We start from the raw sequence: 25,061 nt of genomic DNA, 5'->3' as shown, positions 1-25,061 counted from the left end.
ACAGCCTCACACCATCTGTCTCAGTCAGAAAACAGGCCATGTTGCACTTTTAATCCCTCATGTCCAATGTTCCCTCTAATATTTTGGGGCACTGAGCAAATTTTAGGTCTTGTGAGTGGAAATTTGAAAGTTGTGAGAATTTGTGAGAATAGCCTTACAGTTTTAGACAGAAGCCAATAGGCTATTGTGGCTATTTGAGCATAATGCAGGACTACCAACAAAACCAATGGACCAAATCCCATAACATTTTCACATTGAAATACACTACATGACCAAAAGTATGTGGACACCTGCGAACATTTCATTCCAAATTCATGGGCATTAATATGGAGTTGGTCCCCCCTTTGCTGCTATAACAGCCTCCACTCTTCTGGGAAGGCTTTCCGCTAGATGTTGGAACATTGCTGTGGGGACTTGCTTCCATTCAGCCACAAAAGCATTAGTGAGGTTGGGCACTGATGTTGGGCGATTAGGCCTGGTTTGCAGTCGGCGTTCCAATTCATCCCAAAGGTGTTCGGTGAGGTTGAGGTCAGGGTTCATTGCGCATGGTGATCTTAGGCTTGTGTGCAGCTGCTCGGCCATGGAAACCCATTTCATGAAGCTCCCGACGAACAGTTCTTGTGCTGACAGTTCTTGTGCTGATGTTTCTTCCAGAGGCCGTGTGGAACTCGGTAGTGAGTGTTGCAACAGGGAACAGACGATTTTTACGTGCTATGTGCTTCAGCACTCGGCGGTCTCGTTTACACTTCACAATAACAGCACTTACAATTGACCGGCAACTCTAGCAGGGCAGAAATTTCACAAACTGACTTGTTGGAAAGGTGGCATCCTATGACGGTGCCACGTTGAAAGTCACTAAGGTCTTCAGTAAGGCCATTCTACTGCCAATGTTTGTCTTTGGAGATTGCATGGCGGTGTGCTACATTTTTGTCAGCAACACATACTTTTGTATATATAGTATAGCTTTTGATTTCTATGCTATAGCCCACAGTAGCCTATATGTGGTGTTCAATGGAGGCCCACATCGCATGAGACTTTTAAAACGTTTTTTTACATTATGAAGAACTTGAGATTAATTATTATTTATTTCAACTTGGTCTGTAACATTTTTGGCCTAATAGGTGACTGTAAATTGCATTGTACTTTGTTTTATGATGCAAGAAACCAATTTACTAAATAAAAGTAATTATTATTACCATATTGAGAATTAGACAAGGTTGGCTACCCCTCTGCCTATTGGCTTGTTTGCATATTCAAGCCTGTCTCAAAATACAACACTACCTCTTAACATAAGCTTTTTACCTGACTGGCTTTTCAAATAAATGTGGTCTACACATTTTGTGCTCTTGTAGGAAGCAGTAACTCCCCATTGTTGACCTATACTTATCTATAACAGGGCTAATAACTCGCTAACTAGCAAAGAATATCAACAAATGTGCACATGCTGAACTGATCTGAAAAGCGCATTCATTCGGGGCTCATGGGCTACCATAACCAATAGAATTATACTCCATTGCTCTCTGGCTCTGCCTACAACAAATTCACAGACTCAATCTTGCAAGTTAGATTTGTTTTGGTTTGTTGCATTGAAAAGAGCCTGATATAATGTTCATTCGATCACAGAAAAAGTGTTGATCTGTATAGTGCAAAGTAATAGGGCGAACTCAGTGAAGTTCAATCTCTTGCGTCTCTGTGTGGCCTTTCTTTTGTGCGGCAGTCTTGGAGGAGGTGCGCGGCCGCACACCCGCGCAGCTTAGAGGGACATTGCTCAGGTCCCTCTCCTCCATTCTCCTCTTTCTCTACTATCCTTTTGACACTTTGACCCAGGGCAGGAGCTGTTTTAAGGTATTAGGGTAAACAAACCGGGGTGACTGTGGGGTCAGCGCTGTGCTGAGGGATTGGGTGTCACTGGCTCCGTGGCTAACCATTGCCCTAGGCCAAAGCCCTCTGCTCAACTCCATGACACAAGGAGCTGTGAAACTGTTACTACACATATTACACTAATCAAAAATGCAAATGCCAAATAGAGTGATTATTACAGTAACACGTGTGGATAACAGCTAGGAAGACAGACTGATCCATTTTTTAATGCCACAGTAGTCCCTAAAACAAATGCTGCTCGTATTATTTCAGAGAGGTGATGCAAGTATTACTGTTCAGGAGCAAGTGCTCAGAACAAGGGATATTACAAAGGAGAGAAAGATACATGTAGGTTGGATATGGACTGAAACAGAGTGAGCTTTGGGGATTGTGATTTGTGGTATCATACAGTATGTGAGGTGTCTGAGTTATGTTGATGATTATATGAAAATAGTGTTTGAGATGTGGCTCCTGAATGATGAGAGGTGAGGTGAGGAGGAATGTTGGAGATGTTGTGTGCACTAGGGGTGGTAATGCATTTGGCATGAAGTATGAGGTAAGTTCCTCTATATCTCCCTCTCTCTCTTTGTCCCTCAGACTCACGGTAGGCCCAGTTGGTTTAAACGTTAAGCTTTCCCCCGGAAACATGACAGGAGATAGTGATGGAGAGATAGAGGTAGAGGAAAGGGGGGTAATTGTTTTTGCAGTTCTAGAAACAGTAGGATGGTCTCTGGTGGCTGTACCTCTGTCTGCTTGACTGTGTTGTTCTTACACCCCAAGGCTGAATATCTGATTGATAAATCGACAACATAATTAAATGTTTTGTGATGGACAGAGTTAAATAACATGGCCTCGATTTAAAAAAATCTCTGTGCGTCTTTTTTTTGTATGTGTGGTTGTCTGTGTGTGTGTGTCTGTCTCGGTATGTTATTGGTTTTGTTTACCCTCCAGATCAGATTTGGGCAGACAATATTAACTCACTGATTCCTTAACGAGACGTTATTAAGACACAAAGAGACTCCGGATTAACGAGTTTAGCTTTTGAGGATCATTAAAAAGTGCTTGTTATGCTTCTCTCAGCTTGATGAATTTCAAAGGGGTGAAAAAACAGAGATTATACTGTTTCTAAAGGCTAACTCCAAGAGACAACAGGGTGTGAGGGGACATGGGGTCTGGGATTTTGGGGGGACAGGCGAAGAACAGAGACATGGACCATGGCCAGATATTTTAATATCTCTTGCCAGTGCCTGTGGCAATTTTGAGTTTATTATTTAATGTGGAAAGTCAAATAATGATTTGAAGTGAATTGGCGTTATTTCGCTTGATTCATTTGCTCCACAAAATAGCTTTCTAGTCCCTTCCCCAGATATCAGATACAAAATAAGAAAGTTACACTTTGAATGAGAATGACTCACTTAAATGACACTGTAGGCTTCGAAACATTATCATGTATTTATCTTCTTGATTTCTGTCATTACATCATTGTTACGCATTTCTTTTTAGTGTTTCAGTAGCGGTAAGTGGGAAAGGGGAAAGCGGGATTGTCACGTTCCTGACCTTATTTCCTTTATTTTGTCTTTGTTTAGTATGGTCAGGACGTGAGCTGGGTGGGCATTCTATGTTATTTGTTTCTATGTTTAGGTTGGTTAACTAGCCTGATATGGTTCTCAATCAGAGGCAGGTGTTTTACGTTTCCTCTGATTGAGAACCATATTTAGGTAGGCTATTCACACTGTTTGTTTGTGGGTGATTGTTCCTGTGTTAGTGTTTATGCCACACGGGACTGTTTCGTTTGTTAGTTTGTTCCGGTTCGTGCGTTCTTCGTTGTTCTGTAAGTTCTCATGTTCAGGTCTGTTTACGTCGTTTGTTGTTTTGTAATTCATCAAGTGTGCTTCGTGTTCGTCTTTCTTTAAATAAATCATTATTTCTTCATACCTCGCTGCATATTGGTCCGATCCATGCTCCTCCTCAGACGAGGAGGAGAACGAACGTTACAGGGATACCTACAGTGCCTTCAGAAGGTATTCATACCCCTTGACTTATTCCACATTTTGTTGTTACAACCTGATTTCAAAATGTATTAAATATATTTTTTTACCTCACCCATCTACCCACAATACCCCATAATGACAAAGTGAAAACATGTTGTTAGAAATTTTTGCAAATGTATTGAAAATGAAATACAGAAATATCTATTTTACATATTCACACCCCTGAGTCAATACATGTTAGAATCCCATTTGAAAGTGATTACAGCTGTGAGTATTTCTGGATTAGTGTCTAAGAGCGTTGCATGCCTGGATTGTACAATATTTGTACATTATTCATTAAAAAATTCTTCAAGCTCTGTCAAGTTGGTTGTTGATCATTGCTAGACAGAGATTTTCAAGTCGATTTACGTCAAAACTGTAAATAGGCTGCTCAGGAACATTCAATGTCATCTTAGTAAGCAACTCCAGTGTATAGTTGGCCTTCTGTTTTAGGTTATTCTCCTGCTGAAAGGTGAATATGTCCCCCAGTGTCTGTAGGAAAGTAAACTGAACCAGGTTTTCCTCTAGGATTTTGCCTATGCTTAGCTCCATCCATTTCTTTTAATCCTAAAAAACTCCCTAGTCCATGCCGATGACAAGCATTCCCATAACATGATGCAGCCACCACCATGCTTGAAAATATGAAGAGTGGTACTCAGTGATGTGTTGTTGGATTTGCCCCAAACACGCTTTGTATTCAGGACAAAGTTAATTTCTTTGCCACATTTTTTGCAGTTCTACTTTAGTGCCTTATTGCAAACAGGATGCATGTTTTGGAATATTTTTTATTCTGTACAGGCTTCCTTCTTTTCACTCTGTCATTTAGGAGTAATTACAATGTTGTTCATCCATCCTCAGTTTTCTCCTATCACAGCCACTAAACTCTGTAACTGTTTTAAAGTCAACATTGGCCTCATGGTGAAATCCCTGAGCGGTTTCCTCCCTATCAGGCAACTGAGTTAGGAAGAACACCTGTATCTTTGTAGTGACTGGGTGTATTGATGCACCATCCAAAGTGTAATTAATAACTTCACCATACTCAAAAGGATATTCAATGTCTGCTTTTTTTTTACCCATCAACCAATAGGTGCCCTTGGCGAGGCATTGGAAAACCTCCCTGGTCTTTGTGGTTGAATCTGTGTTTGAAATTCAATGATCGACTGAGGAACCTTACAGATAATTGTATGTGTGTGATACAGAGATGAGATAGTCATTCAAAAATCATGTTAAACACTATTATTTCACACAGAGTGAGTCTTATTATGTGACTTATTATGTTTACTCCTTACCTTATTAAGGCTTGCCATAACAAAGGAGTTGAATAATTATTGACTCAAGACATTTCAGCTTTTCATTTTTTATTAATTCGTAAAAAAGTCTAAAAGCATGATTCCACTTTGACATTATGGGGGTATTGAGTCCAGGCTAGTGACAAAAAAAACTAATTTTAAATTCAGGCTTTAACACAACAAAATGTGAAAAAACTCCAGGGGTGTGAATATTTCCTGAAGGCACTGTAGTCAGTTGCCCTACTGGATACATTCAACCGGAAATTGGTCTTCTGCATTAAACCCAATGCCTCTGAATCAGTGTCCACTGTGTGGAGGTAGAGAGCCCATCAATCAAGTTTCAATACAACCTTTGTAAAAGCACTAAGAAGTCTCTCTTAGTCTTTCTATTACAAGATCACTGTTGATAAGCTGTCAACATGGCTATCTTCATAAACATGTGTGTAGCAGTCGCAGTTCACTGTAGCAGCAAATGGGAAGCAAGTATATGTCATGAAGCATTGATAAGGTGACATCATGACATGCCCGGATGAGCACGCTCCTTGTGGTGTTACCACCACACGCTTAACATGGTTTATAATATGATCTGACATGTGACTACTGATGGGTTTGCATGTGTGTGTGGAGAGTTTGTTTGGAGGATGGGTGTAAGTGCATGGGTGTATGTTGATGCAAAAAATATTAAATTTTAAACAGAGTTAATGGTATTTTTGGCAATGACAAAAATGTGGGGGCTAGTGGAGTCGGGGGGACAGAATGAGCGAGAGAGAGGGGAGAGAAGGAGAGAGAGAGAGAGACAGAGAGAGAGAGAGAGATTTGAACCATGATTACAGAGAGCCGTGGCTCTAGAGAGGGATATTGGGGTGAGAGAGAAGAGGGGAGTGTGATGAAGAGGGAGACAGGGATTTGCAACAGAGAGGAGAGAAAGAGAGGGGGCAGTGACACTCAGTGACAGAGTGTCATATGCACTCACATGTGCACACACCCTCTCTTTTTTGTCTCTCTCTGTGAACGTGTGTCGGTAAATCCGTCAGTCAATATAGTCACTTTTGTGGGGGGAAATGGTGAGAGGACATCCAAATCAATCATCCTATCTATGACCTAAGGTAAGAACTTTTTTTTCAACTACACCTCCTCTTCTCCTTCCCTCTCATTCCTCTCTCTTTCAGGCCTTTATCTCTCCTAGTGTCATTCTACTTTTTTCTCTCTCTTTCCCCATGTCTCTCTGTCTTTCTGTTGGTTCTCTCTCCCCCTACTCTGGGCTGAAGCCAGGTTGAGGCCTCTGTGGCGCCCCACAGTTTTCCCTCTCTGTCATGGTCCATAGTGGACATCAGGGGCTACAATTAATGTGTGGAACCAGTAGAACCATCTGTCTGACATGGGTTGTCATTATTATTATTTTTACAGTAAATATGATGATTATCATCAGTATAGTAAGTGCTGATACTGATTAAGTATTCATTGTAGAAATAGTTTGGGATGTTGTACTACCAATTTTGAGGTTGTTGTTCCGATTTCAAATGTTTTATTTTCAAGAAGAACTATAGTACTATATTTCGAAATGTGCTCTTGTACATGATCAGACAGATTTTCAGTTTGTTTATGTAATTCTTGTGTGGTAATTAGCCCAAAGTTTAAGTTTCAAAGTGTTCTAACATAAAACAAGAATACTAGAAAGACTGAGCATTTTCTTTGAATTTAATATCTTTTGACATGTTCAGTGAATGTTGGAGAATGTATTTGAAGTCTATGTTTTTCTGTCATTAATATCTATTCATAAAATATTCAGTTATATTATCTTCTCTGTACAAGTGTTTCTTCATTAAATGACCCTTGAGGAATAAAACAGCAGAGAAAAGTTACAGGTCTTCATTCAGTCACAACCTTAGCTTTGAAACAGTTTTTGAAATTTGGGCTTGGAAATCTCTTCTGTTATGGAGATTATGAAAAGTGAATGCTTTTCGAATTACTGAAATGTGCTTTGACCTGTTATGTTATCAAATTAATGAATGTCATTCCATTAAGAAAATACTGAAGCAATGAGATGGTAGAAGTTCTATCCTATTGCATTGCTTACTGATTTGTCCCTGAAATTCAGATAGCTTTGAAATTTCAGACAGCAAAAAAGTTTAGTTGGACTTGATGATGACCAAATTCACCCCATAGTCAATTATATCAACATCACACCATTCCAGTCATATGATGTCACAGATTGTGTCAAAAAAGTTGACGAAAGTATTAGGTGTATAATATGGGTATACATATCTCTCTTGTTTGATTATGCCACATCAGACATCAGTCTTTGCTGCATAACAGCATGTTTACTACCGGTTTATAACAGGAGTCTGAGTTATATAGTACGACAAGAATGCAAGCTGACAAATGTCTATACAAATATAATTGCTATTAGTGGGTTGAGGTCAATGTAGGAATATCCAAATCATGTTTATTTGTGTGTGTGTACATGTGTGTGTTTGTGGGGGGCAATGGGGATCTAACGAGGATTAGTCACTTAATACTTCAACATACTAACAGACAGTTGGACACATACTCACACTGGAGAAGAACACTACCTCACAAGTGTAAATTCACTTGATTGGGTGCACAGGGTGAGAGTCCTGATTTCTCTACTTTCTAGAAAGTTGCAGTAATTGTTTTGGATCTAGTTCATTACCTGTACATACTCAGACAAATTGTAAGCCATAGAGAGAGAGGTCTGGTAAAGAGCTTCTTCCGTCTATGGCCAGATTGTTGTTCTTGTGTTGTTTCCCACATCCTGTCCTCTTCTCTCTCCTCTTCTCTGTCTTCATTAGAGATGTTATCTTGACCTCAGTTCCTGTCTACCTAACACATAGAGATGTTGTTTTAATGACTTTACATCAGCTTTGAGAACAATCACCTATGCCATTTTCTCTTCCTCTGACAGGACCAAGAAGAAACACACACGGACACAGGAAGACTGTTTTTTCCACAGAGGACAGTCGCCAGTCAGTCCATTATTGGACACCAGGGCTGTCTGAGAGTCTGGAGGCATCAAGCCTGTTGTTGTGTATGGACTGCTGCTGCACTAAGACAGAGAGGTGGATTAACACACAACCCTGACACACGGACAAACTCAGTCTGCTCCCAAAGCCGTGGCCATGTCATCTCCCTCTCTCCCCATGCCCTCCCTCCCCCCAAGTCCACTGGCCATGGAGTACCTCAATGACTTTGACCTCCTTAAGTTTGAGGTGAAGCCTGACACTCCTCCTCTCCCTCCCCCCTGCACATTCCCCAAGTCTAGCCTACCCCACGACCCCTCCAGTTCCCCTGGTCCCTACACCAGCCTCAGCTCCAGCCCATACAACTCCCTGCCCCCTTCTCCAACGCTGAGCGATGCCCACCCACCTCCCTCAGCCTCTTCCTCCCTCTCCCCTTCCTCCTCCTCCTCCATCTCCTTCCCTCTGTCCATCTCAAACAGCTACACCTCTGGCATCAGTTCTGGATCTCAGGGGAACGTGGAGGGTAGCCCCTCCCATGGGGGTGCCCAGGGTCCTAACCCTGCCTCTTTGGAGGACCTGATCTGGCTCGCAGCGCTGCAGCAGCAGTTTGGAGGGGAGGCGGGGGGACCTGCGTCCCTGCTGGGAGGCGGGCCAGAGCGGGGAGACAGAGAAAGAGGGTCGGTCGGCAGCTTCCTGGGCTGTGAGGACGCTGTGGAGGCTCTACTGAACTCAGCTGCAGCAGCTGTAAACTCACAGGTATGTAACACTGTCTATATTGTCTGTGGATGTCTGTAAATGATATGTTGTTATTCACTTTTGATAGTGGGTTCGTAATGACATAGATAGACTATAATCAATGTTTGTATTTCTCCTTTTCTCTCCCTCTTTCTCTCCCTTTCTCTCCCTCTTTCCAATCCTCCACTGTGTATTCTCGCTCTCAGTTCCCAGTGCTTTCCCAGAGTTCCAGCAGTAACCTGGGGGATTCGGGTAGTGACAGTGGAGGTGACATTTCTTGCGCCAATGGGACAGATATGTGTCATCGTCCACTCCTCTACCTCTCCTCTGGCCCTCAATTGCTCCCCAACACCAACCCCTCTTCAGCATCCTACCCACAACCCCAGAGCCCCTCTGACCGACTTCACCATCCACATCATCATCATCATCACCACCCGCACCACCCCATGCATGGCCATCATCATCATCATCATCATCACCTCCAAGTAATTAATGGGGTCAGGGGGCATGACAGTATGAAACAAAATATAGTAGAATAACCGAGATAAGTGAAACGAGAAGGCTAGCAACAGGCTAGCAACAACAGCGCCATTACTGGATGGAGCAGGAGCATATGGGAGAGGGGAGGGAGATGTGATAGAGGGATCATGCTGTAAAGGATTGGGATTAGAACATTAGAACATGATTAAGTGTGCTTGCCGTGTACCTGCTATAAGTATAGAAAACATGCCTCTACTCTGAGATGACAATGAGTTTATCTGTAGACATTCCTTGTTCTAAAATGCATTGTTTGTCCTGCAGGCAAGTACAGAATATTGGATTAAATGTAATAATTCTCCTTTTAATAGATACAAGTAATTGTACTACATCAACATTGATATATGAATTGTGTTAAAGATAATACTTACTAGGCCACATCAATAACTCCAGGGTTTTGAATTGATTTGATTTTGATTTTCCTCTAGCTGTTCTAGAGTTGAAGGAGCTATGTGTGGGGCTGGTAATGCTATTGTGTGGAATGTTCAGTACTGTTCTATAGCTGCATTCTCCAACCAGGTGTCTGAGAGAATCTCTGTACAGTATGTGGAGCAGAGTGTGAGCTTATGATAATATCTGCTATTATTGCTGTGTATAACCCTGATTACTGTCACTCACAATCAGTCAGATTATCTGACAGATTATGGACGTGATACCAACATGTGCCCCCTGACACACACAGCTAGGCACACTCTCACATCACGCACAGAACCACACATGCACAACTCAGTCACACACGCACACACACATGATCACAGTATAATTTTGAAATAGAATAACAGATTGAAGTCTCGTGTCAGTATTGTAGGCCTACTTATAACTAGTCCACTATACACTAGCTCCATCATATTTCCTACTAAATATATTGAAAGTCAGTCAAAATGTTTTAAGTCCTATCTATTCTGTATAACCGTAATTCATGTCAACGTTTGGAAGTAACCACCTCTCCCTGTGTCTGTGTGCAGTGTGGTGGGGTGGATGAGCGTTTCTCAGACGAACAGCTGGTGAGCCTATCGGTGCGGGAGCTGAACAGACACCTGCGTGGCGTCAGTAAGGACGAGGTGGTGCGTCTCAAGCAGAAACGTCGTACGCTAAAGAATCGAGGCTATGCCCAGTCCTGTCGCTACAAACGCTTGCAGCACCGCCACGCACTGGAGTCCGAGAAACACGTCCTCACACAACAGGTAGGACACACACACACACACACACACATACACACACACACAACAAAAACACACCACTGCCAACAACTACAAAATAAAAGCTCTAATAACTCTCTCCTGTCCGTCTCTCTCCTCAGTTGGAACAGCTGCAGTGTGAGCTATCTCGGGTCCTGAGGGAGAGGGACGCCTACAAGGCTCGCTACGAAAAGCTTGTCAGTACAAACGAGGCTCCACCTACCCACGCCAACAACCCCCCCTCACCACCCCCTAACTACTTCCTCTGAGGACATACCCAGAGGAGAGGACATAAAAAGTGAGGGATGAGAGTGGGGTGAAAGAGCAGGTCAGCCTAAATAAGGCCAGCACTGGGAAATCAGACTTTGGGAGGAAGGGAGGGAGGGTTGGGGGTGTGTGTGCGTGTGTGGAGGTTGTGGAGGTTGTCAGGCGAGTAGTGGGGTTAGGACTAGGCCATATATGACTGTGAAATCAACCCGCTGAGCTGGCACTTGACTGTTAACTTAGGGTTCGAATCGAGCCTTCATAAACAGGACTAATGGTGAAGATTTCAGTTTTGATATCACAGTGACGTTCATAGTAGCACAAAGACTCAATGAAACATCTTCAGCATGCATCTTGCACCGGTGAAATCAGGGCATGGAAGGTCACAGGTCATCCTCAAACTGAACAAACACCATCGTATCATTCATCAACCTTAACACTATCAACCTATCTATGCACATTTATTTCAAGCAGAAGAAATTAAAAGATGAACTGATATCCAAACAATGGTTGGGTTGAATCCAGCCCCTGACATGCACACTGTGATGGTGTAGGTTGACTGGGCTCATTGGAAACCCAAAGGTCTGAGTAGTGCTGTGGTATTGGATGTGTGGTGGTGTATGATCTTCAAGTGTCCATGGCATGCAGTTGTACTCGCCAGCGAATATTTCACAGTTGCCTACCAAGGTGTTTTTGCTCACCAAGACTTGTTACCCACTATCACATTTTTAAGATGAATAATCATAGAAAAATAATGTACAAGGATCCTTTTTCTGATAGAATTCCTGTGGTTGTGCTAAATGAAAAATTTACATAAACACTCATGTATGAAGTAGATACATAAAAAAAGAAAAATTAAAACAAATCCATACTTTGCTTGTTGAAAATAACGTCATAATGACTATGAAGAATAATTGCAGTGTGCTATCTGTGATTCGTGAACAAACCTCCAAGACACTTCTTCTGTCATCCTGTACTGTAGGATTTCCACAATCAATCAGTTGACTCTAACATGTGAAACAAGAAACTGTGGTTGCTGCAGTTGTTGTAGTCAAATAGGTCTGTACAAAGAACATCCCCCCCAAAAAGGCAACAGAGTGCTAAATGGACTGTGTTGCTGTGTTTTGTCTTCAAGCTTTTATAATACAATCTAGGTTGTGCTGAAAACACTTTTGTAAGAGAGCGACAACCATAATGCAACAAGCACCACAGAGCTGGACACTGTGGATTCTTAAAAAGTGGGGTGAAATGCAAGAAAATGTGGACATTCCAAGACACCTCTCTTAACCAGCTCATGAAATGTTACCAGGGTAGCTACATTAGAGCTAATTGTTTTGGCTAGGTGTAGGTTAATTAATTGATTTATCTGTTATATTTATTCACTTATTTATTCACAGTATTTATTCATTGTTTATTTATGTACCAATTATTATTATTTTACTGGTTTACAATTTAATCTACAAGCTTAGTGTGTACTTTTATTTTCAAGCAGGATGAATCAATATTTTAATTATCTTTTTGATTATTTTCAATAGTATGACTACAATCATTATTGCCATCATGGTTGATGCTCCTACTGTAGTGTGGTTTCCTATGAAATAAAGACAATATTTTTATCATCCTTGGCAGTTTTGTAAATGTTCCAATCTTTTTCTGAATTTCTCTCTTTGTCTGTTTCACATGTACTTTAAACACCTAGTAATCGCTCTCTATCCCTTCTCTGTCCCTCCCACTTTTCCAATCTCCTGTAGACCTGTTCTCTTTACCAAACCTCTTCCATTTCTCTCTCCCTCCATCTCTCTGTCATTCTGTGTCCCTCTATAGAGAGGCAGTGACCCTGGCAGAGCGCTGTTTGGGATGACCTCACCCTCGGCCCTGCCTCCCTCTCTGTGTCTCTCGCTCTCTCTGGCCTGTATAATAGGGACAGGATTAGGGCTATAATAGCGCCCTGACTGCTCACTGCCGGAGTCCATTGTAGCATTGTGTGCAGAGGACGTACACAGAGTAACATGAACACTCACCCTACTCACGCTGTTACACACAGCCACTCACACTTACATTCACTTACAACACGACATATGTTGAAATACACATACTTTACAGTGATGCTTAAATTAATTCACATTCATACAATCTCAGCTTGAAAATATCAGAGGTGAAAAATTGCACCCTTTTCCCCCCCAGTGTAAAATAATATTTACAGAGAGCGTGATAGAGAGAGACAAGAAACACCAACAACAGGAAACCCAGTGCTAAGATTTAGATAGCCTAAGAAGGCCTAATATGATAGGAGAAAGGCAGACAGAGGGCGAGAGAGAAAGAGAGAGAGCGAACGTTAGAGGTTACTTCCCAGGGGATAAAGTGACCGCAGAAACGCACACGTGTATGAACACATGTACAGTACTTTGAATGCCCAAAGACACAAACATGTATATACGCTCTCTCACACACACACACACACACACACACACACACACACACACACACACACACACACACACACACACACACACACACTCAAAAGGGCAATACATGGTAGAGGTGCTGGAAGACAAAACTGTACTTTGCTGCGCCCTAGTGCCGAAATGTACACCTATTATTCCAAGTATCTGCAGCATCCAAAATATAAATTAGAGTGGAGTGAAATGAGCATCTTATCAGCAGATGATGACTTATGCTTTATCTGACCCATGTAGCTCCTGCATTCAAACATTTTATAGAGATGGACTCCACATGACATTTTCTCTACAGGGAAAATCCAGTCGACGCAGCTTTACATTCAATAGCCTAAATCAATTTTGACTAAGAAAATAAAAAGCTGGCAACGATCATTTATTTACACGTCATGTAAGTGAGTCATGATGCAGAAGAGACACTGCAGGAGGACCTAATTTACTGTACGAAAGCACGCTGTGTGGGAGAGAGAAGTGTGTTGTCTATGTAGCCTCTGAGTCTGTGCGTGTGATGTTTGTTTCTGAGCGCGCATGAAATAGAGAGAGAGAGAGAAAGTGGAAAAGAGAGAGAGAGAACCGTTTTTACTTTGTTGGTGCTGCGAGTCTTGTGCCAGGTGAGATCATCCTGTGGCTTTGAAGTAGAGCGCGCGGGAGTGAGAAGAGTGGGAGGGCGGGAAAACGCTCGGGAGTAGGTAAAAGTCGATTTCTGACCGGTGTATTTCACATTGCAGATGCAGACAGATGCGCTCATAGACATTATCAATATCGAGGAAACACTGGCTAAGGTAGGCGGGGATGTTTAAACACAATGTGCCGGGCAGCACGTAGCTTTTTAACTGTTTATATCGATGCAAATATGTCATAGTTTGCCTAACGGTTGCCTCACAAGACATCTGTCATCTGTGAGTGACACGACGTGGAAGGTGCTGGTGACATAATAGAAGGGTTTTGATTATTTGTTTATTTTTGAGCTTTAGATTTCACTAACATCAAATTTGTCATGGGCATGAGACCATTTAGTTCTTGAGTGGTTCTCTGCATCTCTTAATGTGTGTGTGTGTGTGTGTGTGTGAAGCGAGAGACAGACAGAAATAGAGAGGTTAAAATACAAAGGGAGATGGCAAGATAGAGAGGGGGAGACAGGCAGAGACAGTGCAGGTGTTAATGAGGGTCATAGATACAAAGCGGAATACAGTAATGTAAGAGCGTTCTATTTCAGGATCACACGGAAAGTGATAACATGTCAGGTACAGAGTGACTAGCCCACTCCCTATAACAGTCCAATTGGTGTCAAGTCTTCCTGGAGACAGATGAAGTTAAGGTAGTTCATTAGGAAGCACAGGCATGCGGACGCCACATAACCTTCCCTGCTGACGCCACATAACCTTCCCTGCTTTCTAGACAATTGACCATTTCTGTGTGTGTGGAAAACTGCTACAGAGTGTGGAATGTTGATGGAAATGTGAACACAAAGTAAGAATCTTGTTGGTCTATGTTGTATGTGAATGTAATGTGTATATTTATTTATTTGTCTCTCTTTTAGTGTGACAGTATGACTCTGTCCAGTGCCCCACCTTTACGCAGAGGAAGTACCCCTGTGCCAATCAAACACCAGCTCAGACGAGAGGAAGCAGTCCATGATGATTGTGATTGGACATCAGGGTTGGCTGGACCTTCTCCTCCAATCAGTTTCAGCCCGGCGAAGGATGAGACCATCGCCTCAGCGGCAGAGGGGAGACCCCCCTCTGAAGGGCCCTTTCGAATTGCCCTGCTGGGGCAAAATGGGGTGGGCAAGTCAAGCCTTGCTATTGCCTTGGCTGGGGATTTGGATAGAACTGCTTCTGTGGATTCTGAAGGTACATTGATTGGTGTTTGGATGTTGGACAGTGTTTCAACAAAAATAGGCCTATGATACTAACAGGTAGAGCGTGTGCAATGCATAACATCCCAGCAATGTGTATGTCTTGTAAATAAACATAAGCTCAAACCCTTCTTCCCCTCATCTCCCACCTGAGACTTGCCTGCTGTGTCTCTCCCTCAGGAGAGGGCTATATACGTACTGTTACCGTGGACAACGAGGACTGCACCATCCTTATCTATGACAACTGGAGGCAGGTGAGCCAAACTACATCTCTGTGGCCCCACTCTACCCCAGCCTTCTCTTTCCACTCCTTTGCCCTCCTCCCCTGTCTTATCTCATGGGTTAACTTTTAATGTGGGGGTTTTGGTGTAGTTTTTCTCGATGTTTAGTCATGAAGTGTTGCCCGATCTCCCTGTCTTTGATCAAGCAGTGGAAATATGACATTCCCATGTGGGAGTCTGTGATTGGCTGGGTAGGAAGCCTATTATCAGGTTATTTCCCACAGGATTACCTCTGTTTCTCCTGAGCGTGCTTCAAACACATGCGTTCATGGATGTGTGAGGGACAGTGGTGTAAAGTATTTAAGTAAAAATACTTTAAAGTACTACTTAAGTAGTTTTTTGGGGGTATCTGTACTTTACTATTTATATTTATATTTTGGAAAACTTTTACCTTTACTTCACTACATTCCAAAAGAAAATGATGTACTTTTTACTCCTTACATTTTCCCAGACACCCAAAAGTACTTGTTACATTTTGAATGCTTAGCAGGACAGAAATTGTCCAATTCAGGCACTTATCAAGAGCACATCCCTGGTAATCTCTACTGCCTCTGATCTGACTGACTCACTTAACACAAATGCTTTGTTTCTGAATGATGTCTGAGTGTTGGATATGCCTATGGCTATCCATAAATGTAAAAAAACACGAACAATTGTGCCATCTGGTTTGCTTAATATAAGGAATTTTAAATTATTTATACATTAATTGTACTTTTGATACTTAAGTACATTTTTGCAATGACATTTACTTTTGTTACTTATGTATATTTAAAACCAAATACTTTTAGAATTTTACTCAAGTAGTATTTTACTGAGTGACTTTCACTTTTACTTGAGTAATTTCCTGTTAAGGTATCTTTACTTTTACTCAAGCATGACAATTGGGTACTTTTTCCGGCCACTGGTAAGGGAGGGAACTGCTCACTGAGCAGACGTACTGGGTACATTTTTATCCTTCTGCTTGTTCTGACTCAGCTGGAGGTTGGGTATTGCAAAATTATCTCTCTGTAGGAGGTCTCCAGTCTGGAATCACAAGAGCTTGTGAAGTTGTATTTTTCCTTTTCGTTTACCTTAATCAGCAAAATGTGAATTATTGTGTGGATTATAATTAATGGACATTTTTGAAGGGGTTGATACATTTTTTGTTAGGGCAAATGATTACAAACTTTAGAAGCCTTTTTCAACCTTGATTACACTACAAGTTCGGAGTTCCTGCAACCACAGGGTGATCAAATTACAGTGTTTTTTTTATCACTTTGGTGCAATTTTCACAAGTATGTGGTACATTTTCATAACTCTAAGCATGAACATCAAAACAGATCATCAAAATGGCTCATGTTTCAAAACTCTAAGCACATTTCAATTTACTGAGTACAACAAATAAATTCACAGTCACTTGTTCACTGCACCAAATCTCTCTTTCAATTCAGATGCATTTTCAATCTAAGTATCTGCTTTTCAATATTCACTTTACTTTTTATATGATTTTCCTGCATTTTTTAACAATACAATTATCTATCACTTAACCATGTAGTGCCTAGTTAACATATATAGTTTGCTAACTGCTTAACACTGTCAATTTCTATATTTTAGCTTATACATTTTACATCAATTTATGTATGGATGTGGCTGTAAATACTACATCATCATTCTCCATAGGCCAGTCTGCTTCAATAGGACAAATTGGAAAGAGTCACTCTATGTGCTACCATTTGGAATTATAGTGCAGTATACAATGCACTGCTGAAATACCTGGGTTGTAACTTGTATATAACAACATTCAAATCATTATCTGACTTTCATTGATATGAATTTCATTGATGCACTGTAAGCTAATGAATTTCAAACAGAGAGACAGGCGATACTGTATCAGTTAACAAGTCACGTAAAAAAGGTGATCTTCTAAAATAATGCATGGGGCAGAAAAATGGCATACAACACTGTGCTACATTTTTACAGTAGTGAACTGATGTACAATACCCTATTTCTGATGATTTGTCCTATGTACAGTACCAGTCAAAATTTTGGACACACCTACTCATTACAGGGTTTTTCTTTATTTGTACTATTTTCTACTTTGTAGAATAATTTCTACATTGTAGAATAATAATAGTGAATGAGTAGGTGTGTGCAAACTTTTGACTGGTACTGTATGTACTGTATAAGGATAATGAAACTGTGAGACTGACATATTTCTCAACATTCTCACAACCTGCCATTGGATACAAATGATAAAATAATTGTGCATGTCAAGTTTTAGTCAAATACTGTATGGAAAATTATATTTACCCGCTAATATTCTTTCTTGATATTGGATTAAATGGTAGTTAAAATGACTAAATGGAGCCTATCATTATCTGATGTACAGTATTGGTGACTAAGCAAAATGTTCTCATGGTATTTCACGGAAAACGTAGATTTTCCATGAATGACTCAGGGGTGAAAGATGTGTGAAACCCCAATGAATGCACAATCTAAGGTCCTATAAGATAGGGGGATTACAAGTGCTATCCGTTTAGAGTTTTGTACTTAAGAGCTTTGGAAATATACAATGTGCAGTGATTGAAAAAAACAGTAAGATCCTACATCTGTAAGTGGATCACTGACGTTCTTTGGTTGTCTTTTAGGAGATACTGATCTTGGTGATGCTGCGCTGTCTCATCTGTTCAGAAGAGTTTGAGTTAACCTTTTGATGCAGTCTCAAGAGTGAAATCTTAAATTCCGATTTTAGAAATCAAATGTAGCTTTGCTCACACAGTGTCCCTGAAGCGTTTTCAGTGACTTATGAAGGATTCACTCAAAGGGCATCCAGTGTGTGTGTTTGTGTGTGTGTCTCATTGTATTCTCTGTGTGTGTCATCAGTAATTGACGTGGTTCCCAGTTGGTGTGGTATGGTAATTTGTCTCTAGGCAGCAGGGAATCATAGAATGAAAGAGCACAGGGCTTCGCTTTCACTCTTGACTGCTGCATGCAGCAGGCTTTCACTGTATACCACTAGAACAATCATTCGTTTGAAATGTTGAAAAAACACAAGTACACACACTCTTTGATATGACTCTGTCTGTCATAGAGCACTCATCATGCCAGAGTTATAATTACATGTTCTTACTGACTGTCATTTACAAGGCTCTCAGCACAGCAGTCGGAAAATGTGGACACAAACCACATAAAGAAATATTTTTAGGGAGGGAAGAGCTGCCTCCCTCTACCTCTTCACTTGGTGACTTATGTAGACCCATTGTAATGGGGGGGTCGAGCCATTTACATATCGGGATATTCTTTTTGACGATATATTGTTTTGACAATATCTCAATATTATTATTGCGCTAGTTGGCTGTACCTGCACTAAAATTCCAGAATTTTTCCTTCATAAGTTGTTCTCATCTTCTTTTTACATAGGGAGACAATTTCTTTTCAGCACTTTAATTTCCTTGATCAAAACTAATTTTCTCATGGCTCTCTTTTGTCCCTCTGCAGTGGACATATGGTGAGCAATATGTTTGGAACATCGAATCGGAATAAAATCACAGTATCGAATCGCAATACTTATAGAATCGTGAGAATAGCAATATGTATCGTATCGGCACCTAAGTATCGTGATCATTTTGTATCATGAGGTCCCTGGCAATTCCCAGCCTGAGTTTCTACCTGGTTTGAACATGCGTCCTTTGGCATGATCTTGTCCACATTCTGATTGTGCCCACATTTTTTGATAGGTGTAGACAATTAAACAGGCACTGTGATCTGATTGTGATCAGATCTTCTTGACCACCTCTTGAGGTAGTCAGACACGCATTGTGTCTGGATGTACAAGTGTAGACCGATCTGGACAGTGAAACCATTTAAATCATCATTATCCCACCCTCTAAAATCATTGACAGGCGGAACTTTTCACATATGCCATCAATATGTGTCTTCAAATAAATAATTAAAGATTGTTTGGAAAATATAGCAGTGAAATCATTTTCTTAAAGGGAAATCTGGTCACAATGCAGACACAGTGGACGGATAAGAGACACGTTTTAATACCATAAGAATACACATTTCTGAAAATGTGGGCACAATCAGAATGTGGACAAGATCAGGACACTGGACCCATGTTAGAGCCAGCTATAAATTAGGCATATGATACATAGAAGTTTATTCTCATTAAAATTCCTATGACTAAATGAAAGATAAAGCGGTATGGTTGTGGTGATCTCTCTCCCTCCCTCTCTCTCTCAGGACCTGTCTGCTCTGCAGTGTGAGGTGTGTGTCCTGGTGTTCTCTGTCACGGACAGGCGTAGTTTCCACCGCACCGCCCAACTTCGCCTCCTCCTCAGGGAGACGCAGCCACAAACTCCCATCATCCTCGTGGGCAACAAGAGTGACCTGGTCCGTTCGCGCGAGGTCAGCACTCAAGGTGAGGCAGATTGGCCCTCTCTTTGTTACAGCACAGTGGTAGAGTGGTCGCCCTTTGTCGCTGCAACCTCAACCTGCAGTATTCCATAGTGTATACCTTTTCCTACAGATGATCTATTCCTATAGATGCTCTCTTTTCTCATTGCCTTGTCTCTGCCTGACATCTCCACCCAGTGTGTCGACAGGTTGAGTTTTATGCTGTATCTCTGCAGGGTACTGCGGTGAAGGGAGAAATATAGGAATATAGACAGAAAGTGGAACAGCATTTCAGCTGCAGTGCAGTGTGGGAGTATGGGAGGAAGGGACTGTGCATGCTGAGAACTGTGCATGAGATACTAAGAACATACCCACTGGATCCAGATCATCTATAAATCTTTGCTAGGTAAAGCTCCGCCTTATCTCAGCTCACTGGTCACCATAGCAACACCCACCCGTAGCACACGCTCCAGCAGGTATATTTCACTGGTCATCCCCAAAGCCAACACCTCCTTTGGACGCCTTTCCTTCCAGTTCTCTGCTGCCAATGACTGGAACGAATTGCAAAAATCACTGAAGTTGGAGACTTATATCTTCTTCACTAACTTTAAGCGTTAGCTGTCAGAGCAGCTTACCGATCGCTGCACATATATCACTCCAGTGTAAATTGTAATTACTTCGTCACTATTGGTCTTTTATTGCCTTACCTCCTTACTTCATTTTGCACACACTGTATACATATTTTTCTATTGTGTTATTGACTGTACGTTTGTTTATCCCATGTGTAACTCTGTGTTGTTGTTTTTGTCGCACTGCTTTGCTTTATCTTGGCCAGGTCGCAGTTGTTAATGAGAACTTGTTCTCAACTGGCCTACCTAGTTAAATAAAGGTGATATAAAATAAAAATAAATAAAAATACGCATTAATCTTTTCATCTAGATGTACATATCAACTGAGGATATGGCTGTGTGGTGTGTTAAGAAGACGTACCTGAGCTTGGCTGTATGGTCACCACAACCTATAACACACATGAACACAAAACTCTCTTTCACCCCCACCTGTCTATGTGATGTGTGTTGCTTCAGACTGCAGCTCCTCAGGCCTGGCTGTTTTTGGGATCATGTTATGAGTGTTGTGTAACCTCAGAACCATGTGGCCTTTGACTTATTATGAGGCAGAGAGCAGAGCAAGGCTTTCTGCATAATTACTTTCACAGGAACTGGGTGAAAACTCCCTTCCTTCTCGCTTTATAATATAGCTGAACGAGCATGCACAGAAGAAAAAACATGAACTATATTGGTTCTCTCTTCCTCTGCTGTCAGGGATAATTTTATCTCTCTAATTAACAAATAAGATTTTAATTAAGACTAATTTGGGCAATTGCTTCTCATCATCTTTCATCATCTGGCTTCTCATTCCCCGTGATTTCTGTGTTGCACTCTATCTTTAATATGTGCTTTTTCCATCTTTTGAATAAATGCGTTCAATTATGTGTGTGTGTTTGTGTTTGTCCTAGGGATAGTAGTCTGTAATGACACAAAAAATCCAGAGAGGCAGGGATGTTTATATTGTAGTGTTTCTGAGGTCAACCAGAGGGGAGCTGGGCTGAGTCACAGCACAATAAGATAATAAGAGGTGCTTCAACATGTAACTAATATGGATGAACCTGTGACAACAGCACATCACCGTGTACCCAAGCTCATCCGAAATGCCCTCATCCTAAATGGGTAATGCGTTTACCACTGACAACTGTGCTTATTCTCTCTCGCTCTCTCTCTCTCAGAGGCCTTCACCAGTGCTACTCTGTTTGACTGTCTGTATGTGGAAATGTCAACCTCTCTGGACCACCGCACAGTGGAGCTCCTGGAGTCTACTGTGAGGTTAGCCAGAGGCCTCAGTCCAGTGCCCCCAGGGGCCTATGGGCACGACATGGCTGGCGGCCTGGAGAGCATCACCCACCGGGCCAAGCGTTTCCTCGCTAGCCTGGTCCCACGCTACCCCCGTGAGAGGGAACGAGACGGGGGCAAGTTCTTCAGACAGAAGTCCCGCTCCTGCCATGACCTGGGAGCCCTGTGATCAGGGATGAGGGAAGGATAGAATGAGGGATGTATAGAAAGAGAGAGGGGTGGCTAGAGAGCGAGCAAGAGGGAAATAGCATGTAAGCAATTGCAAAATAGAGAGGGATTCAAAGAGGTAAATTATGGTGAAGAGAAAAGTGAGTGATGAGAGGAGGATACAGTAATGGGGATGACACATGAATGAAGCAGAGAAGACCAGGAAGAGAGAATGGCATTAAAGAAATGATGGACGTATCTGGGTTGATTCAGGTAGAAATGTTGTTGTAGAGAACCATAGAGAAGAGTGAATTAGCTGTTGAACCCCTGTAAATACAATCCTAAGCATCATACTGCAGTAGTTTGACTGATTCTCCATCTCCATTCCCATGTGATTTCATTGAGGGCCAAATAAAATACTCTTGAGAAGTCATGAGAAAGGAAAGTGACTCTTTTTTATCTGGTTATGTGTCTCTGTGTTGTGATACTTCAAAGCCCAGAAACTTAATTGCATGCTTTTTGCAAGTGCAAGAGAGCAATCACAGTAGCAGCCCTGGTATAACATGGTTTTCACAGTGATTCAGATTTTGACGATTCACTTGCTTTTTTTAGTATCCAGACAATCTTGTATCCATGGGGATACAGAGAGGGGGTAGAGAAAGGGCCAGAGAGAGAGACAGAGACTAAACTTAGAAAAGGCATAAGATAGAAGGATTGAGGCGATGGAGAATGGAGCCAGGATTTATTGTATGTAGAGTGATCATTGCCAGGTTACTGTTGTCAAGGAGACAAAGAATCTTTGTGCCATATGAATTTTGTGTTCAACATTTCCCTTACAAAATTAGGGTACACTTTGGGGGGAATTCGATTTCAGAATGTGTTTATTTTGGGGAGGAGGAGTGCCAGATGGCACTTTGTCAGATATCAGTATCGCACAGCATCACACTACTACCCTTAGTTCCACTCTTCATTCAATCCCACTCACACCCACACTATTGAAGAGCAAGCATAGAAATAGAGTATATCATCATGGGTCTTCATATCATTGTCATGGACTTCATCAAAGAGAATGGGAGAACACTTCTGTAATCAGGAAGAAACAGAGTTGGAAAAATCACCACCTTTAAATGGTGCCATGAAATCATATTTTCTTTGTGACTCATTCCCTTGGCTCCAAACCCCTGGCTGGGAGCAATGGGGGTGGATACTAGATACTGGATACCTGAAACAGGCAACAGGCTCCCCCCTGTGGTTAGATAGCACACTGAACCAGCATACTGTTTTGTCTTAGAATAGCTTTTCTACTCAAGACTAAGCAGGTGTAAAATAAATGCCTGAGCGGAGTTCCCACATCCAATTTTAAGGGCAAACAAAAGCAAAGATGGTGGATAACGATGGGGATCCAGCTTTTGTCAAATTAACAAATAACTTTTTTGCATTTCAGCTAACCTTAACCCTTTTCCTAACCTTAATCTGCCGTTTACCATTGATTTTTTTTTGACAATAAGTAGTCCAGAGTGTCCCCTCCCCGATTAGAAAAAAGTGAGCGAGAGGGGTGTCACACTTAATGGTCGTGTTTGAGAGCATCAAAACCGTAATATATCATGGGTAAATTGTGACTCACTGACGGATCGACAAATAATGAGTAGTTGATGCAAGGTGATTTGTAGATCAGTCAGTCGGCAGCCGCCTGCACCGTCGGCTGAGCTGTAGTCAATGAATAGCATTCTCATGTAGGTGTTCCTTTTGTCCAAGTGGGAAAAGGCAGTGTGGAGTGCAATAGAGATTGCATCATCCGTGGATCTGTTGGGGCGGAATGCAAATTGGAGTGGGTCTAGGGTTTCTGGGATAATGGTGTTGATGTGAGCCATGACCAGCTTTTCAAAGCACTTCATGGCTACAGATATGAGCGCTACAGGTCAGTAGTCATTTAGGCAGATTAGCTTAGTGTTCTTGGGCACAGGGACTATGGTGGTCTGCTTGAAACCTGTTGGTATTCCATACTCAGTCAGAGACAGGTCGAAAATGTCAGTAAAGTCACTTGCCAGTTGGTCAGCGCATGCTCGGAGTACACGTCCTGGTAATCCGTCTGGCCTGTGGCCTTGTGAATGTTGACCTGTTTAAAGGTCTTAGTCACATTGGCTACAGAGAGCGTGATCACAGAGTCGTCCAGCACAGCTGACGCTCTCATGCATGCTTCAGTGTTGCTTGCCTCGAAGCAGGCATAGAAGTAATTTAGCTCGTCTGGTTGGCTCGTGTCACTGGGTAGCTCATGCCTGTGCTTCTCTTTCTAGTCTGTAATAGTTTGCAAGCCCTGCCACATCCTACGAGCGTCGGGGGCCGGTATAGTACAATTCAATCTTAGTCCTGTATTGATGCTTTGCTGGTTTGGTGGTTCGTCTGAGGGCATTGCGAGATTTCTTATAAGGGTCCGGGTTAGCGTCCCGCTCCTTGAAAGCGGCAGCTTTACCCTTTAGCTCAGTGCAGATGTTGCCTTTATTCCATGGCTTCTGTGTTGTCTTGGCTGTGTGCTTATGGTTGTTATCCTTTTGGAAGGTGAACCTTCACCCCAGTCTGAGGTCCTGAGCACTCTGGAGCAGATTTTCATGAAGGATCGCTCAGTACTTTGCTCCGTTCATCTTTCCCTCGATCCTGACTAGTCTCCCAGTCACCGTCACTGAAAAATATCCCCACAGCATGATGCTGCCACCACCATGCTTCACTGTAGGGATGGTGCCAGGTTTCCTCCAAATGTGACGCTTGGCATTCAGGCCAAAGAGTTCAATTAGATCAGAGGATCTTGTTTCTCATGGTCTGAGAGTCCTTTAGGTGCCTTCTGGCAAACTCCAAGCGGTCTATCATGTGCCTTTTACTAAGGAGTGGCTTCCGTCTGGCCACTCTACCATAAAGGCCTATTAGTGGAGTGCTGCAGAGATGGTTGTCCTTCTGGAAGGTTCTCCAATCTCCACAGAGGAATTCTGGAGCTCTGTCAGAGTGACCATCGGGTTCTTGGTCACCTCCCTGACCAAGGCCCTTCTCCCCCGATTGCTCAGTTTGCCCGGGCGGCCAGTTCTAGGAAGATTCTTGGTGATTCCAAACTTCTTCAATTTAAGAATGATGGAGGCCACAGTGTTCTTGGAGACCTTCAATGCTGCAGAAAT

At 42.1% G+C, this 25,061-nt stretch overlaps 2 protein-coding genes across 4 annotated transcripts; both read left to right on the top strand.

Annotated features, from left to right (window-relative positions):
• Nucleotides 1-5,697: 5,697 nt before the first annotated feature.
• Nucleotides 5,698-12,493, top strand: LOC139541329 (transcription factor Maf-like). Its single transcript, XM_071345860.1, has 5 exons — nucleotides 5,698-6,285; nucleotides 8,106-8,916; nucleotides 9,102-9,380; nucleotides 10,398-10,616; nucleotides 10,733-12,493. The coding sequence occupies exons 2-5, from the start codon at nucleotides 8,320-8,322 to the stop codon at nucleotides 10,877-10,879; spliced, it is 1,242 nt and encodes a 413-aa protein (XP_071201961.1). The 5' UTR covers nucleotides 5,698-6,285; nucleotides 8,106-8,319; the 3' UTR covers nucleotides 10,880-12,493.
• Nucleotides 12,494-13,778: 1,285 nt separating this feature from the next.
• On the top strand, nucleotides 13,779-22,333 carry LOC139541328 (GTP-binding protein REM 2-like). Of its 3 annotated transcripts, XM_071345857.1 has the most exons (6): nucleotides 13,779-13,941; nucleotides 14,059-14,112; nucleotides 14,871-15,183; nucleotides 15,369-15,442; nucleotides 19,694-19,871; nucleotides 21,630-22,333. In XM_071345857.1, the coding sequence occupies exons 2-6, from the start codon at nucleotides 14,059-14,061 to the stop codon at nucleotides 21,920-21,922; spliced, it is 912 nt and encodes a 303-aa protein (XP_071201958.1). In that variant the 5' UTR covers nucleotides 13,779-13,941; the 3' UTR covers nucleotides 21,923-22,333. The 3 variants fall into 3 exon arrangements, with proteins under 3 accessions (XP_071201958.1, XP_071201959.1, XP_071201960.1); XM_071345858.1 differs by lacking the exon at nucleotides 14,059-14,112; XM_071345859.1 differs by lacking the exon at nucleotides 14,059-14,112 and having other exon boundaries at nucleotides 13,779-14,019.
• Nucleotides 22,334-25,061: the final 2,728 nt, after the last annotated feature.

The sequence above is a fragment of the Salvelinus alpinus genome, chromosome 16, assembly GCF_045679555.1.
Source record: "Salvelinus alpinus chromosome 16, SLU_Salpinus.1, whole genome shotgun sequence".
Taxonomy (NCBI): domain Eukaryota; kingdom Metazoa; phylum Chordata; class Actinopteri; order Salmoniformes; family Salmonidae; genus Salvelinus; species Salvelinus alpinus.
This window is presented reverse-complemented; position numbering and strand designations above follow the sequence as displayed.